Genomic DNA, 17911 nt, shown 5'->3' with positions numbered 1-17911 from the left:
TGACTTTTAAAACTTCATTTTTGGACATAAGTTTTTCGAATACAGATATAAAAGCATTTCTAAATAGATTTACATATATATGTAGTTTTTTATCATTCTAATTTAATTATTATGCATGTATAGTATATTTAGGCAAATTGATGTTTATTATCAATCAATTAATTCTTATTGCAATAGAGACATAATTATATATACATTATTGTTATTATATACATTATTGCATATCTATACGTATACTTTATTCAACGACAAATTAAGTAATTCCAGTTATGGTGATCAAGTAATTCATAGACACATACCTGGTTTAACTATGAAAACGTTTCGATAGATTTAAAAAAAGAGCAAGGAAATTAATAAGAAATTAATTAAATTAAAAATTAAAAATGTCCAAACAAAAAAAGATGTTAAATTGGTACTAGATTATTCGCAATTTTAATCACTATTAAGGGTTATTATAAACACCATTGTACAAGTAATGGTTATTTCAAAATTATCATTAAAATAATCATCAAGGAAGAAAGTTATTAATAATATTTATTACAAATCACTAGGGTTACTTTTTCGATTATAGAAACAAAGTTTGCGTAGAATTCAGAATGCCCTATAAACATCACAAAAACATTAATTTTATATTTTTCATTTTTCATTCAGAAATTTTATATTCATTTGCCCAAGGAATACCGAATGCCATTATCCTCCAATATTTCTTACAAACCCCTATCACTGTTCACGACTATAAGAAGAGGCTTCCAATCCGGCAGGGGTTCGCTAAAATAACCAAATTTGGCCAAAAAGTGGCCACTTTTTCCGCAACCTAAACTGCTCTTGCAAGATGACCGGTGGTCGTAGCTGAACAAGGTTCGATCTCAAGAAGGATGAATCTGATCACATATATTGGAAGAGTATTTCTCGGACGGCTGCCTTGGTGGCGTTGGTGCAGACTGGTCCCCTCGGCCGAGAAAAACGCCTCGGAAAAAGAGGAGCTGCACTCCTAAGTGGACGTGCCCTCGATGCGTGTGGCCTGCGATTCGCAACGCACAGCCTCTTCGCTAAAATACACAGACAACCCGGACGCTTGAACGTCTCCACAAGCGTTTATACGTAGAAATACGCAATCCGAGAAGTTTATCGTATTCACTTGAAAATGTCGCGAATAATGAGGAGCTAAATGCGTTGATTGTCCAGTTTTATTTTTCCTCGACGAATTTTTAACACGTTGACTGCCATGCAACTTTTCACGATTCCGGTCTAAGAAGTCAACTTGATTTAATCATGTTATGTTATAAAAAGCTTTATTTATAGTAAATAGTAATAATCAGAAAGCTTAAAAAATGTTTTTTTTTTTTTAAAAAAAAAACATTTTACGAACTTGTTAAGCTTTGGAATGTCGTGCCGGTATTTTGTTCGGCCCTTTGTTTAGAACAGACCCAGAAGACCGTTAGGGTCTTCTGGCAGCCAGATTCTAATTGCTGTTTTAGTTCAAGTTCCGTGTTCTTTCTATCTTCATTTTCAATGCATTTTCAAACAATTCTTTATTTCCCTCGGGTCACCGGACACGAGGCTTTCTTTAGCCATTAATGTTAGAAAGCAGGCAACAGCACTTAGGATTTGGCTGACAATAGGCCTGCAAAGAAAGGGACCAGGCCATGTGCGATGTCGCGACTTTCGGAGCCATAAAGTAACGGGTCCTTCAGGAAGGATCACGAATGCGCGGGTGGCCCACCAGCAACCCCCTTTGAGGGAGAGGCTTCCTCCACCGGCAGACCTGGTCGCGGAAGACGGTCCTCCCTTCTTTGGGGGCATCTGATTCGCGGACCGAGGGCCCACCCTCGGTCCTGTCAACCACCAATGGGAAAACCGATTTCCCTTTGGAAACCATGGGCTCCGAAAGATCGTGCATCGCACAAGTTAGTTAGGTCAGTACCAGTCAGTCAGCAAATAACATTCGAAGAGTTCAGAAGAGTTAACCGGAACTATTACAAAATATACAGTCTACTATAAACACAAGTTCCTCAAGAAATTTGGTTCGTCATTAACCGTCGCCAATTGCGGACGACCTATTGACGATATACAGAATTATCTGATAGTTGGAGTGCAAAATTGTTTTGAAAATTGTCACAAACCATAAAAATGTTATTCTACGTGAATAAACTTGTATAAACTTTTTCTTTTAGAATTATACTACAGTTATACTAAGGGTTTCCTCGTAGCTGAACAAATATGGCAAATAACGAAGGGACGAGATAACTCGTAGTAGGCGACCTGGGCAAGGAAACTGTGATAGTGGTTGTCATAGAATGTTTGGTATAAGTGTGAGAAATGTTTGTGTGGGAGAATGTATGTGTGTGACGAGTATGACAGAGAGTCGTGAAAAACAATTAGTGGATGAATGACAGTCATCAGAAATAGACGTTGTGTGTGAAAGAGTCCTGAATAGATTATATCGCAGTAAGAAGCGAATTTATTTTATGTGATTTAATTATAATTTATGTTGTGTTGTTATACTGTTCGATAAATATTATTATCAGTTTAGCCATTTACTTACAGAAACAACCTACGAGATATCTCGTACTTGGCAGTCAACGTGTTAATAGTGACTTCTTTTCTATATGTTATTTAAAAAACGGTATGTTTCTTTTGCAATTCCTTTTTTTTTTGTATTATCGCATGATGCATGAAGAATATAATATACCGTTTCAGTGGATTTCTTTATGTTTGATTTAGTTGGAATTTTTATTGGAATTTTCTTGAAAGTGGGAAGTATAATGAAGTAATAGTATATTATTTCTTTTTACACACACATATCGTATGAGAAATATAATATGTCGTTTCAGTAGATTTCTTTATGTTTGAAAATAGGTAAATTGTAGGTGAATAATGAATTTTGTATATTAGAGTTTCTATATTATTATATTGCAGATTATTTAAGTTGTATTCTACAATATATTGATATTAATATTTATATTATAAGATATTGTTTATTATTTGCATATTATACTTTACAATTTTCTTGAAAATTTTGATACATTTGCTATTATTTAATTGCTGCATTTTCTGCCTTTATCCATATAAATACTTAAAATTGTCACATATATATATATATTTTGTATTGTATAACTATTCATTATGAAGAATATTGTAATTCTGACAAAACAGAAAATTTTTACATATTTTATCCTTATTTATAATCATTCTACATATTTCCTATATTTTCAAAAACACTTAAAATTGGAATATTTACATTTAATATTATATACCCAATATATATAAAGAGAAATTATAATTTTAATAAAATAGAAAATGCTATCATTGCATATTATATCTCATATTTAGATTTTAGATTAATCATAAAACCATCTATCTACTATACACAATATACTTCATGCAAACACCTAAAATTGCCATAGCTGCATTTAGCACTCCATAGTTACAAAGAATTCTGATATTAAAGATGCAATATTAAAAATTCCAATCTTAAAATACATAATAAATCTTAAGAAAATATCCACTATCAACAAAATATTATAAAAAAAAAAAACAAGCAAAAGTTACAAAACTGTTTTCTAATATCTACATCTCCTTTTTGTCAACCAAACCATGAGAAGAATATTCCTCAACCATAACGTATTCAAAATAGTTCACTGTTCTGAATTTACCATATGCACAAAAATATCTGTTACTTTTGAATCTCTAAATACCTCAGCTTATTAAACACATTATTAACTTTATTACCAGGAGAAGCTTCAAAAACATAATCACTGTTTAAGAGTTAGGACTCAGTTCAATAGCAACTGACGTATTATAATCTTATAGATTTAGACGGTGCACAGCAGATATACTACAACACCTGACTAATGGATTTCAGCTACCGATGACTGGCAGATAGGCACACGGTATACCTGTACTTAAGGGCAGAGGATTGACAGGGCGTGAACGGGGATAACAAGAAACGCCCCCAAATTTTCCTAAATTTTTTAGGTTGGGCAATCCTCTCTTCCCAGCTACCAAACTCCTGTCTCCATCCTGTATACAAAGCAAGAACTGCGAAATTTTCATTACTTTTTGGTTCCATCTTTATACTTAATTTTGCTGAAATATTGAAATTTCAGTTCCAATATTTTCAAAATAAAGAGAATCGAATGTAATAAAATGTCGAGTCTAAATAGACACAGGACTGCAAAGGGTTAGAAATCCAAGTTAGGGTGCAACCTAAATGTGAAAGAGGTTGAAAACAGACGCATCGAAAGGCTAACTGTATGGCCTCAGTTTATGGCTCCATGGGTTACAAGAACCATGAATGCAGTCAGTATTGAAACCGAGGCCAAACTGGGGAGTTGTACTGACATCGAGTTCTCATTGCCAAAGTTCTTTCCTTCATTTAGTATAAATTGAGTCTAACCCTAGAAGCTCTAAGCTTTCATCCACCCCATGAAATCCTAAATAAACTCCTTCGAGTCTATACTACTGTATTCTTTACGTACCTTTCCTTCAAAATTGCACTTTGCATGGAGTTTTATCATCCTTGAACATGATATACATTATGAATCATATACTACGTATGAGTATGCAATAAAATGTTATTAAAATAAAATATTGTCTTCTTGCTACAACCCCTAAAGTTAAACTCGAGAATTGAAATCGTGGATTTTTAAATATCGGACTCTCTACTTTCCTGAATAAAGTATGTCTGAGATAAAGTCCAATATCAACGAATTGTATCTATGTATACCCCATTACCGTCATTAGAGATGTAATTATAGATAAAGTTATTGACAAGTATCGTCAACATCGAGATGATATCGATAAAGCGAATACAAGCAATTGAGACAGATTGCAGCAATTATAATAAAATTGTTTAAAATATTGTTGAAAATAAGATACGTTTAACGTATCGAATATACAAAAATTAATCTATCAAGAGAAATAGATATATCTTTATTCTATGCGCCGAAGAGATTCCGGGAATACGTGAAGTGTTTATTTCACAGGTTAGATAAGAATTAGGAGACCAGTGTTACGCGAAAAATTGATAAAAGAATTTCTTTTTTAATAATAAAACAGGTTTACTTAATTAACATATCACACTAAATTCTTCTCACCTCTAACACGCAATCCTCTATTCTCGACTACACACCATCTATGTGCCTCGCGTCCTTGCATCCTTATTTAAAGCCAGATCTATCTCATTCTATACACACGCTTTCTCTCTCAATCATTCTACAGACATTCCTACAAAAGGATTTGCCGCTGTATATCGTCCATAGGTCTTCCGCAATTGGCGACGGTTAATGACGAACCAAATTTCCTGAGGAACTTGTGTTTATAGTAGACTGTATATTTTGTAATAGTTCCGGTTAACTCTTCTGAACTCTTTGAATGTTATTTGCTGACTGACTGGTACTGACCTAACTAACTTGTGCGATGCACGATCTTTCGGAGCCCATGGTTTCCAAAGGGAAATCGGTTTTCCCATTGGTGGTTGACAGGACCGAGAGTGGGCCCTCGGTCCGCGAATCAGATGCCCCCAAAGAAGGGAGGACCGTCTTCCGCGACCAGGTCTGCCGGTGGAGGAAGCCTCTCCCTCAAAGGGGGTTGCTGGTGGGCCACCCGCACATTCGTGATCCTTCCTGAAGGACCCGTTACTTTATGGCTCCGAAAGTCGCGACATCGCACATGGCCTGGTCCCTTTCTTTGCAGGCCTATTCTCAGCCAAATCCTAAGTGCTGTTGCCTGCTTTCTAACATTAATGGCTAAAGAAAGCCTCGTGTCAGGTGACCCGAGGGAAATAAAGAATTGTTTGAAAATGCATTGAAAATGAAGATAGAAAGGACACGGAACTTGAACTAAAAAGCAATTAGAATCTGACTGCCAGAAGACCCTAACGGTCTTCTGGGTCTATTCTAATCAAGAGCCGAACAAAATACCGGCACGATATTCCAAGGCTTAACAGCCGCTATCATTTGTATTTTTCGCGCCAAACACTCGAGTCGAACCCGATCTTATATACACCGTTGTCATCACCTGACGTTAAGGTGGGGCAATCCTTATCCACTCATTACAACCAGGATGAGTTGCAATCGCATACCCTTTTTCTGCACTCTAGTTTTGACTCCCTACGCGAACAGTCAGAATACTTGAGATATACCTTCCTTAAGGAAGAATAAAGATAATTATAATGTAACGATAGTTATTTCTTTTTACCCATAATAAAAATGGGTAAAAGTGTAACAGATCTGACAGCTCGAAGGGATTTAGGTTCATATATAAGTGCATGTTTACCAAAGTATGTTCAGAAAATTCAAGCTGCTTGTGGCGATGAACCTGAAGTATTAATCTGTCCAGATGGAATTATCCCAACATTACAGTTCTTAAAATGTCATCATAATACTCAATATACTGTGTTAACAGATTTGACTGCAATAGATGTTCCTTCTCGTCCATATAGGTTCGAGGTTATCTACAGTCTTCTTTCCTTGGTATATAATTTACGTATTAGGGTGAAAACATATACAGATGAATTAACTCCTTTACCATTAATAGAAGGAATTTATGATGCTGCTAACTGATATGAGCGAGAAGTATGGGACATGTTTGGTGTAGTGTTCAAAGATCATTCAGATCTTCGTAGGATTCTTTCAAATTACGGTCTTGAAGGTCATCCATTAAGAAATTTTCCTCTCAGTGGTTTTGTTGAGGTACGTTATGACGATGAATTAATAAGAGTTGTATGTAAACCACTAGAATTAACACAGGAATTTCGAAAATTTGAATTATCTGCACCATGGAAACAGTTTCCTAATTTCAGAGATTCTCCTCCTATTGAAACTAAGGAAACTGACTCTTCTAAGGCAAGAAATAAATTATACCGTTATAGTATGTTATAAATATATATTAAAAGGGATATGTTTTAATTGTTACATTTATATTTATTTAGTGATATTATTATATATCCTTCCAATAAAATAGATACAAAATATATCTTCTTCCAATAAATATATTAATCGTTATCCGAACTTGTCAGAACAACCTAAACAATATTGTTGGAACCCGGATTTCAATATACAATACGGGTTCTAGCAACAAGGCTACGTTGGAAAAATACAAGTCGGCGGAGAGGAAAAAACTGAACTGTTCTTTGAAAAATTTTGTAGAGGCTTATAAAATGTTAGGTTTTGGTAGGGTGAAGATGACCATTGGCTCTTAGTGAAACTAGGAATGAGTCAATTGTTTTTTGACTCTGAAATTGGTCTGCGTTTATCAGCTAGGCCCTTCTAGTGACTAATGGCCAACGAATCGTTAGTCATCCAACAATATACCTACTATTTAGATATTTTAATCGCACCTTTCTCTACTTCAAAAAATGTATAAATATATTTTATAAATTCATAAACATTAAAAATAAGGGAATGTATTTTCTGCAATGACAAAACGTCATGTATCTGAAAGATAAATTTTTAATAAGATATCTATCGAATTTATCGATAGTCGATACTCGTACCTTTGACCACCACTGGGTATCGTTGTCATGTTTCCACAGACCTCATCTCTCAAAAGGCAGCTCGACGTGGAAACTAAAATGATGCAGCACACACCGAACAGGATTGCACTTCCCCAAACCAAGTAACCATGAGTAATTAGGAGAAACTGCGAAATTTCCCGGGCCAGTTCCGTCTTAATCTATAATTTAAGTTGAGCAAAGTAGGGAAGAAAAAGGTAGGCTAGCACCTGGTCGTATCCTCATCAATCAATGACCCTGCCAAAGTTTTCTGTCCCTCGGCAGAGGATAAAAGGGAAAAGCAAACGCGAGAGAAAAAAGGCGAGAGGAGCAGGGGGAAGCTGGTAGGTAATTTTCCAGGCAATCGTCGGGGCGCGTTGGTCGAAGCGCATCGGAGAGTGAAACAGTTCTTCAGTGTCACCCGACTGATCCCTCTAGAGTTCAAACAGGAACAGGAGATGAATCGAGGCGAAACGTGATATCTCTGTCGCCTACGAAGCACAGATTATTCATGGTTATCGTTCGCAACATTGCTAGACTGATATGAGAGACTCCCAAGAAGGGACCAGCTACTTCGTATGACGGAGAGATTGCTCGAACTACGAAGACAGTTTGTGATATACGATATGATCGGTGAAGCACGATCATCAATAGACCAGGTATTCATTTTTCTCCTTCTTCGTTGCTTAGTCCTAGAATCCCGTTCACCACTCGAGACTGCTTCAGTTCTAGGTATACTCCGTTCAACGAGAATTGGCAGGAAATATAAACAAAACGGTCACGTGATAGATGCTGCGGATGGAGATAATGTGGATAGAAATGGACACCAATATATTCTACGTTTTTAAACAGTTAACACATTGGTATATTTAGATAATGTTGAAAAAAAGATATGGGATCAGGGTGTGAGTGGGTTTTCACGCTTCGAGGGAACCTTGTTGGGTGGTTTAACAGTGTCGGGATATGGTGTCTAGATTTAATTGGTTGAGTAACCCCAGCCACTTCTCCGGAGAATGATACGTGTATAATACATGTAATACAGTTTTCAGAATTTTTATTCCAAACTTTCTTGAACACGATGAAAGATGGTTTGTCGAAATTGTGACACGGTGTTTGGATTAATGTGTTGCATGCAGGGTGCTTCATATGTTGAAGAGCGAAGGCAGTGGATTTTCCTGCTGGATGCCTTCTCAGCATCCAGCTAAGGTCCATTGACTCTTAGTCACTGAAAGGACTTAGCTGATAAAGGTAGGCCAGCGTCAGAGTTCAAAACATCTTACTCATTGCTATCTTGATTTAGAACCAATAGTCGTTTTCACGCCTCCAAAAAGTAAGAATATGTAAGCACCTCCTAAAGCTGGACGAAGGCAGTTCTTATTCTTCTTCGCCGATACAAAGTTATTGTATTTTCCGACGTAGTCTCGTTGCAGAACTCTTATTGTATATAGAAGCATTCCGAAATACATTACAAAAGAATAATCGGTCTATAACGTTCTCAATTCGGGTTCCAACACAGGAAAAATTAAAGGAAGCAAATAATTTTAACACATTGAGCGGCGGCGGCATATGAGACATTTAAAGCCTGAGCACCGGCCTCATTCGCTTGTTTCCGAACAACGAGTAGCTAAAGAAAATATTTAAAATTCATACATTTTCTTAAAATACTATATTTTGATCGCACATTCGTCATTCTGTGGACATTTCGCTACTACTAGAATCACCGGAATCACTCGAATATTGTAATGGAACAGCTCTTGATATTCTCCTTGGACCTAAATCGCTATCACTGTCCTCGACTTGTATGTCAGAATCTTCTGAATGTATCGAATGATCTGATAGAGAGTCAGCAATATACTCGTTAAAAACTTCACTCGTATTATATGGATAAAAAGTTACAGAATAATAAGACTTATTATATTGTTCGACAAAAAGCGTAAACCTAAGAAAGAGGTACTAACTAAGGAATACACTGCTTGAGAGTGATCCTTGCTTTGATCGTTTCCGAACCATCGTATACGATTTATTTTCGTAGTATAACAAATGCAGATTGTCGTAAACGTGACAAGTGAATGCAAATTGATGTGTAAGATATCCATGCAAGCAAAATTTGTTAAGAATATAATGAACTGATGTAGGTGAGATACTCACAAAAGGAATCAAACCTGATCTGTCGCATACGAAGAATATTCAGCGACTGATGACGAAGAAAAGTCACAGCTCGCGGATTATTCCGCGTTCGGTGATAGAAAACAGTCGCGGGCTCGCAGATTATTCCGCGCTTGGTGATATGAAACAGTCGCGGGCTCGCGGATTATTCCGCGCTCGGTGATAGAAGACAGTCATGGTTCACCGATTATTTCGCACTTGGATGCAAATGGGTAAATCCGATCTTTACCGCACAATAAACTTTTAGAAGTGCAAAACAGGGCTGTTGCTAAAATTTTCTTCGAAATATTAGAAGTCTAATATTTCTCTGTCAATTCTCGTTGAACGGTATATATGATTTAGTACTGAGCACGATTTGCAGAATTCCTTTGTTACGTATTAATTATCGATGCATGGGCTCATATATAGTACAGTGACAAAATGACGGTATATCCTGTGCTTTCCTGCGCTTCTTGACACCAATGCAACGTGTGTAAAGCTATCGATCAAAAGTTTGCGATCTTAATGGAAGTTTCAAACTTTGGAAGCTTAGATATACTCAAGAATCTAAGATCCATGAATACTACATTATATTGCAACGTCTGTAGGATCTAGCCATGATTTTCAATAGCAGAAGAATGTACACAGAAATCAAAGGGATCAGATGTTCCTCTTCTGTCAATTAATCCTAACCGAACTTCGCTTTACGAGCCCAGAACGGCGCCATCAGCACGTGAGCATGAATCAAAAACGCAGTTCCATTATTTAGGAACGTTTTGATCGAGACATACCATTCCTTCCTAATTTCCAGCAGTTTTGGAATTGGAATTCATTCAAATTCACCGGGATCTGAAATCGCCTGCTGAGTAAAGCCATCAGAGGTGGTAGAGGAAGAGTAGGAGAGAGGAAGGCAAAGAGAGAGAGGTTTGTCGATTCGATTTCCACAGTCCAGTCTGGCTCTTTCCCCTTTTACCAGGACGATCAGCCAGGTTATATTCGAATCGTCGATGATAGTATTGGTACCAGGAACTCAAGTCACTGATTCGTTTCACCCATGCCGGCCGACACAGCCAGAGGCGCGTTTGATTACCGCGGATTTAACGGCTGTACTCGAATACCGGGTTTAGATTACGTTTAGATGGCTCAGGACGCAATACTCTTCCCTCGAGCTGGCCGATTGCGTGGCAGAATATATCGGTGGCCGCCAATTTAGCCCTCCGATCTAGATTAGCGTCGGGTACAGGTGGTTTCGCATTCTGACTGTTAATTCTTCTCATGTCCCCCTCTCTTTATGAACCAGCCGAGTCGATCGATCATTCCACATCATCGTACACGCGATCCGGCGAAATTCACAACACGGAAAGATCAATTTGACTCCGCGTCTATGGTTTGATTAGGTCGTAACGGAGCCCGGGCTTATTGTACCATGGGACCAAGCCAGGTCCTGATTTTTAATCTCTTAACTAGACCTGGGCTTCCTTGAAAAGCACGGAATCATATCGAATACGCGATACAATCGGATGAAAGGACAGTTAGGGAATAAGCTTCTTTCGAAGTCGCCATTGTGGGATCGGCTCAGCAGAGATGTAGCCGAGTGCTGTGAAAATTGATAAAGCTTGGTACAGGTGATGGAGAGACGTGACAAATGGACGAGAATTTTCCAGTGGTTTTTACGGATGATGAGGCTTCGATGAATTAGTTTGATCTTTATTCCGATTGGCCAGGTGTACGAAATGAAACGGCGTGTTTGAAATTTAGCGAAATTTTGGTGGCTTTTAATTTCGTCAATTTTATTTCACGTTCTTTTTTTCTTTAGTAGTTTAGTCGATTTGGCAGCTGTGAAAAAATCGGGACATCCGATTTTATTAATTCAATTCGAGATAGTAGGATTTATTTACCCGGTCAATATTTCTAATTTTGTTTCACTGCTCTGCACACCAGCCGCTTTCGCGTGTCACTAATTAACTCGTAGGCGTAGGTAAACCAATCCACAGAAACATTCCCTTTAGCAGCATACCAAACACGACCCCATTTATACCAAACCACGCGAATACCTTATTTATCTTCTTCGATTGCACATTTTGTCGCGATTCAATTTGAGAAATTAAATACTATTAATTATCCAATGTACGAGAAGTGGTAGAATATTCTTTTGATACCGAATTTTACTTAGTTACGACGGTTTTGAATTTTGAATAAACGTTAACCATGATTTCTTTCATCTTAATTCCTACACCCCAATTTTATACGTAAACTCTGTCAGAATAAGTTTCCAGGAAACAAATCAAATTTTATTTCTCAATTATTAAATTATTATACTTTCAACCTCAAAGTTAAGAATGTTATATAGCAAGATCTCCATAAGAAGTGCAATTTTTTACTTTTCTTCCCAATAATTAACAGCTGCTTAAATAACCAGTGTAGATATATAAGATAGTATCTAGGATACTATGTAAAATCGCATCAGAAACTCTCAGAAAGAGTAAGCTAGATCTGACAGGTGGTCTTGGCCCTACTTTAGCCTAACAGAAGCATATTATTCTGCAAGATCCCCATAAGAAGTTCAGGTTGGTCACTTTCCTCTGCAACAATTAACACCTGATTAAATTATCCTTCGATACTATGTAGAATCGCAGTGGAAACTCTCAGAAGGAGCTAACTAGCCCTGACAAGTGATGTTGACTCTTCTATAGCTTAACAGAAGAATGTTATGCAGCAAGAACCCCATAAGAAATCCAATTTTGTCACTTTTTTTCCAACAATTATCAACTATCTACCTAATCCCTTAATACCACCTAGAATCCTATTAGGAACCATCAGAACGAATTACTAAGCTTTGTCAGGTGGTGTTGACTCTTGTCTAGTCTAACAGAAGAATGTTATACAGCAAAAGCCCCGTAAGAAATCCAATTTCGTCACTTCTTTCTCCAATAATTATCATCTATCTAACTTATCTTTTGACATCACGTAGAATCGCATTAGAAACGTTCAGAAAGAATTAATTAGTCTTGGCAGGTAGTACTGACTCTCCTGTAGTCTAACAGAAGAATAATATCCAACGAGATCCTTATAAGAAATCCAATTACCACTTTTCTCTCCAACAATTGCCATCTATCTAACTAATCTTTTGACATCACGTAAAATCACATTAGAAATGTTCAGGAAGATTTAATTAGTTTTGACAGGTGGTGTTGACTCCCCTGTAGTCTAACAGAAGAATAATATCCAAAGAGATCCTCATAAGAAGTTCAATTTGTTATTTCCCTCCAACAATGAACACCTATTTAATTAATCTTTTAATACCACGTAGAATCGCATTAGAAACTCTCAGGAAGAGTCAACTAGACCTGACAGGTAGTATTGGCCCTTTTGAGATTATACAGAAGCAAGTCATACAGCAAAAGCCTCATAAGAAATCCAATTTCGTCACTTTTCTCTCCAACAATTATCATTACCTAACTGATCTTTTGACACCACGTAGAATCGCATTCGAAACTTCCAGGAAGAATTAACCCTTTGCACTCGACGATTTTTTGATCGAAGAAAGATAGAAGGTCAAAGATTATCCGTTAAAGAGCTGAGAATATTTTTCTGAGCAGGAATAAGAAATCGTATGATAATTAACACGTAGAGTTATTTGATTTCAATACCTCGCACACCGTTACATTATTTGGAATTTGACATATTTATGAACATCGAGCTTCGAAAATTTATCAAATGGTGACTGAAGTGCGCCTCTCGAGCGCAAAGGGTTAATTAGCTTTTACAGGTGGAATAAGAAATCCAATTTTGTCACTTTTCTTTCCAACAATTATCATTACCTAACTGATCTTTTGACACCACGTAGAATCGCATTAGAAACTCCCAGGAAGAATTAATTAGCCTTTACACGTGGAATAAGAAATCTAATTTCGTCACTTTTCTCCCCAACAATTATCTTTACATAATTGATCTTTTCACACCGCAAAGAACCGCATTAGAAACATTTAGAAAGAATTAATTAGCTTTGACAGGTGGTCTTGACCCTACTGTAGTTTCACGGAAGCATATTATTCTACGAGCTCCCCATAAGAAGTCCAGGTTTGTCACTTTCCTCTACAATGATTAAATTATTCGATACTATGTAGAACCGCAGTGGGAACTCTGAGAAAGAGCCAACTAGCTCTGACATATGATATTGATTCTTCTGTACCTTAACAGAAGTGTTGCTAAAATTTTCTTCGAAATATTAGAAGTCTAATATTTCTCTGTCAATTCTCGTTGAACGGTATATATGATTTAGTACTGAGCACGATTTGCAGAATTCCTTTGTTACGTATTAATTATCGATGCATGGGCTCATATATAGTACAGTGACAAAATGACGGTATATCCTGTGCTTTCCTGCGCTTCTTGACACCAATGCAACGTGTGTAAAGCTATCGATCAAAAGTTTGCGATCTTAATGGAAGTTTCAAACTTTGGAAGCTTAGATATACTCAAGAATCTAAGATCCATGAATACTACATTATATTGCAACGTCTGTAGGATCTAGCCATGATTTTCAATAGCAGAAGAATGTACACAGAAATCAAAGGGATCAGATGTTCCTCTTCTGTCAATTAATCCTAACCGAACTTCGCTTTACGAGCCCAGAACGGCGCCATCAGCACGTGAGCATGAATCAAAAACGCAGTTCCATTATTTAGGAACGTTTTGATCGAGACATACCATTCCTTCCTAATTTCCAGCAGTTTTGGAATTGGAATTCATTCAAATTCACCGGGATCTGAAATCGCCTGCTGAGTAAAGCCATCAGAGGTGGTAGAGGAAGAGTAGGAGAGAGGAAGGCAAAGAGAGAGAGGTTTGTCGATTCGATTTCCACAGTCCAGTCTGGCTCTTTCCCCTTTTACCAGGACGATCAGCCAGGTTATATTCGAATCGTCGATGATAGTATTGGTACCAGGAACTCAAGTCACTGATTCGTTTCACCCATGCCGGCCGACACAGCCAGAGGCGCGTTTGATTACCGCGGATTTAACGGCTGTACTCGAATACCGGGTTTAGATTACGTTTAGATGGCTCAGGACGCAATACTCTTCCCTCGAGCTGGCCGATTGCGTGGCAGAATATATCGGTGGCCGCCAATTTAGCCCTCCGATCTAGATTAGCGTCGGGTACAGGTGGTTTCGCATTCTGACTGTTAATTCTTCTCATGTCCCCCTCTCTTTATGAACCAGCCGAGTCGATCGATCATTCCACATCATCGTACACGCGATCCGGCGAAATTCACAACACGGAAAGATCAATTTGACTCCGCGTCTATGGTTTGATTAGGTCGTAACGGAGCCCGGGCTTATTGTACCATGGGACCAAGCCAGGTCCTGATTTTTAATCTCTTAACTAGACCTGGGCTTCCTTGAAAAGCACGGAATCATATCGAATACGCGATACAATCGGATGAAAGGACAGTTAGGGAATAAGCTTCTTTCGAAGTCGCCATTGTGGGATCGGCTCAGCAGAGATGTAGCCGAGTGCTGTGAAAATTGATAAAGCTTGGTACAGGTGATGGAGAGACGTGACAAATGGACGAGAATTTTCCAGTGGTTTTTACGGATGATGAGGCTTCGATGAATTAGTTTGATCTTTATTCCGATTGGCCAGGTGTACGAAATGAAACGGCGTGTTTGAAATTTAGCGAAATTTTGGTGGCTTTTAATTTCGTCAATTTTATTTCACGTTCTTTTTTTCTTTAGTAGTTTAGTCGATTTGGCAGCTGTGAAAAAATCGGGACATCCGATTTTATTAATTCAATTCGAGATAGTAGGATTTATTTACCCGGTCAATATTTCTAATTTTGTTTCACTGCTCTGCACACCAGCCGCTTTCGCGTGTCACTAATTAACTCGTAGGCGTAGGTAAACCAATCCACAGAAACATTCCCTTTAGCAGCATACCAAACACGACCCCATTTATACCAAACCACGCGAATACCTTATTTATCTTCTTCGATTGCACATTTTGTCGCGATTCAATTTGAGAAATTAAATACTATTAATTATCCAATGTACGAGAAGTGGTAGAATATTCTTTTGATACCGAATTTTACTTAGTTACGACGGTTTTGAATTTTGAATAAACGTTAACCATGATTTCTTTCATCTTAATTCCTACACCCCAATTTTATACGTAAACTCTGTCAGAATAAGTTTCCAGGAAACAAATCAAATTTTATTTCTCAATTATTAAATTATTATACTTTCAACCTCAAAGTTAAGAATGTTATATAGCAAGATCTCCATAAGAAGTGCAATTTTTTACTTTTCTTCCCAATAATTAACAGCTGCTTAAATAACCAGTGTAGATATATAAGATAGTATCTAGGATACTATGTAAAATCGCATCAGAAACTCTCAGAAAGAGTAAGCTAGATCTGACAGGTGGTCTTGGCCCTACTTTAGCCTAACAGAAGCATATTATTCTGCAAGATCCCCATAAGAAGTTCAGGTTGGTCACTTTCCTCTGCAACAATTAACACCTGATTAAATTATCCTTCGATACTATGTAGAATCGCAGTGGAAACTCTCAGAAGGAGCTAACTAGCCCTGACAAGTGATGTTGACTCTTCTATAGCTTAACAGAAGAATGTTATGCAGCAAGAACCCCATAAGAAATCCAATTTTGTCACTTTTTTTCCAACAATTATCAACTATCTACCTAATCCCTTAATACCACCTAGAATCCTATTAGGAACCATCAGAACGAATTACTAAGCTTTGTCAGGTGGTGTTGACTCTTGTCTAGTCTAACAGAAGAATGTTATACAGCAAAAGCCCCGTAAGAAATCCAATTTCGTCACTTCTTTCTCCAATAATTATCATCTATCTAACTTATCTTTTGACATCACGTAGAATCGCATTAGAAACGTTCAGAAAGAATTAATTAGTCTTGGCAGGTAGTACTGACTCTCCTGTAGTCTAACAGAAGAATAATATCCAACGAGATCCTTATAAGAAATCCAATTACCACTTTTCTCTCCAACAATTGCCATCTATCTAACTAATCTTTTGACATCACGTAAAATCACATTAGAAATGTTCAGGAAGATTTAATTAGTTTTGACAGGTGGTGTTGACTCCCCTGTAGTCTAACAGAAGAATAATATCCAAAGAGATCCTCATAAGAAGTTCAATTTGTTATTTCCCTCCAACAATGAACACCTATTTAATTAATCTTTTAATACCACGTAGAATCGCATTAGAAACTCTCAGGAAGAGTCAACTAGACCTGACAGGTAGTATTGGCCCTTTTGAGATTATACAGAAGCAAGTCATACAGCAAAAGCCTCATAAGAAATCCAATTTCGTCACTTTTCTCTCCAACAATTATCATTACCTAACTGATCTTTTGACACCACGTAGAATCGCATTCGAAACTTCCAGGAAGAATTAACCCTTTGCACTCGACGATTTTTTGATCGAAGAAAGATAGAAGGTCAAAGATTATCCGTTAAAGAGCTGAGAATATTTTTCTGAGCAGGAATAAGAAATCGTATGATAATTAACACGTAGAGTTATTTGATTTCAATACCTCGCACACCGTTACATTATTTGGAATTTGACATATTTATGAACATCGAGCTTCGAAAATTTATCAAATGGTGACTGAAGTGCGCCTCTCGAGCGCAAAGGGTTAATTAGCTTTTACAGGTGGAATAAGAAATCCAATTTTGTCACTTTTCTTTCCAACAATTATCATTACCTAACTGATCTTTTGACACCACGTAGAATCGCATTAGAAACTCCCAGGAAGAATTAATTAGCCTTTACACGTGGAATAAGAAATCTAATTTCGTCACTTTTCTCCCCAACAATTATCTTTACATAATTGATCTCTTCACACCGCAAAGAACCGCATTAGAAACATTTAGAAAGAATTAATTAGCTTTGACAGGTGGTCTTGACCCTACTGTAGTTTCACGGAAGCATATTATTCTACGAGCTCCCCATAAGAAGTCCAGGTTTGTCACTTTCCTCTACAGTGATTAAATTATTCGATACTATGTAGAACCGCGGTGGGAACTCTGAGAAAGAGCCAACTAGCTCTGACATATGATATTGATTCTTCTGTACCTTAATAGAAAAACGTTATACAGCAAGACCCCATAGGAAATCCAATTTCGTCACTTTTCTCTCCAACGATTATCAACTACCAACCCAATCCTTTGATACCACGTAAAATCTCACGAGAAACTCTCAGGAAGAGTGGGCCAGTCGTGACAGGTGGCGTTGC

At 37.4% G+C, this 17911-nt stretch overlaps 1 protein-coding gene across 1 annotated transcript; it reads left to right on the top strand.

Annotated features, from left to right (window-relative positions):
* Positions 1–6212: 6212 nt before the first annotated feature.
* LOC108547150 (NADH dehydrogenase [ubiquinone] iron-sulfur protein 3, mitochondrial-like) lies at positions 6213–6884 on the top strand. Its single transcript, XM_017899538.1, is given in 1 exon segment — positions 6213–6884. A coding segment is annotated over 1 exon segment (672 nt).
* The last annotated feature ends 11027 nt before the right edge of the window (positions 6885–17911 follow it).

Source organism: Eufriesea mexicana, unplaced genomic scaffold, assembly GCF_001483705.2.
Source record: "Eufriesea mexicana isolate 0111107269 unplaced genomic scaffold, ASM148370v2 scaffold941, whole genome shotgun sequence".
NCBI lineage: Eukaryota > Metazoa > Arthropoda > Insecta > Hymenoptera > Apidae > Eufriesea > Eufriesea mexicana.
The sequence above is the reverse complement of the archived record's forward strand: the minus strand, read 5'-3'. Positions and strand labels throughout refer to the sequence as shown.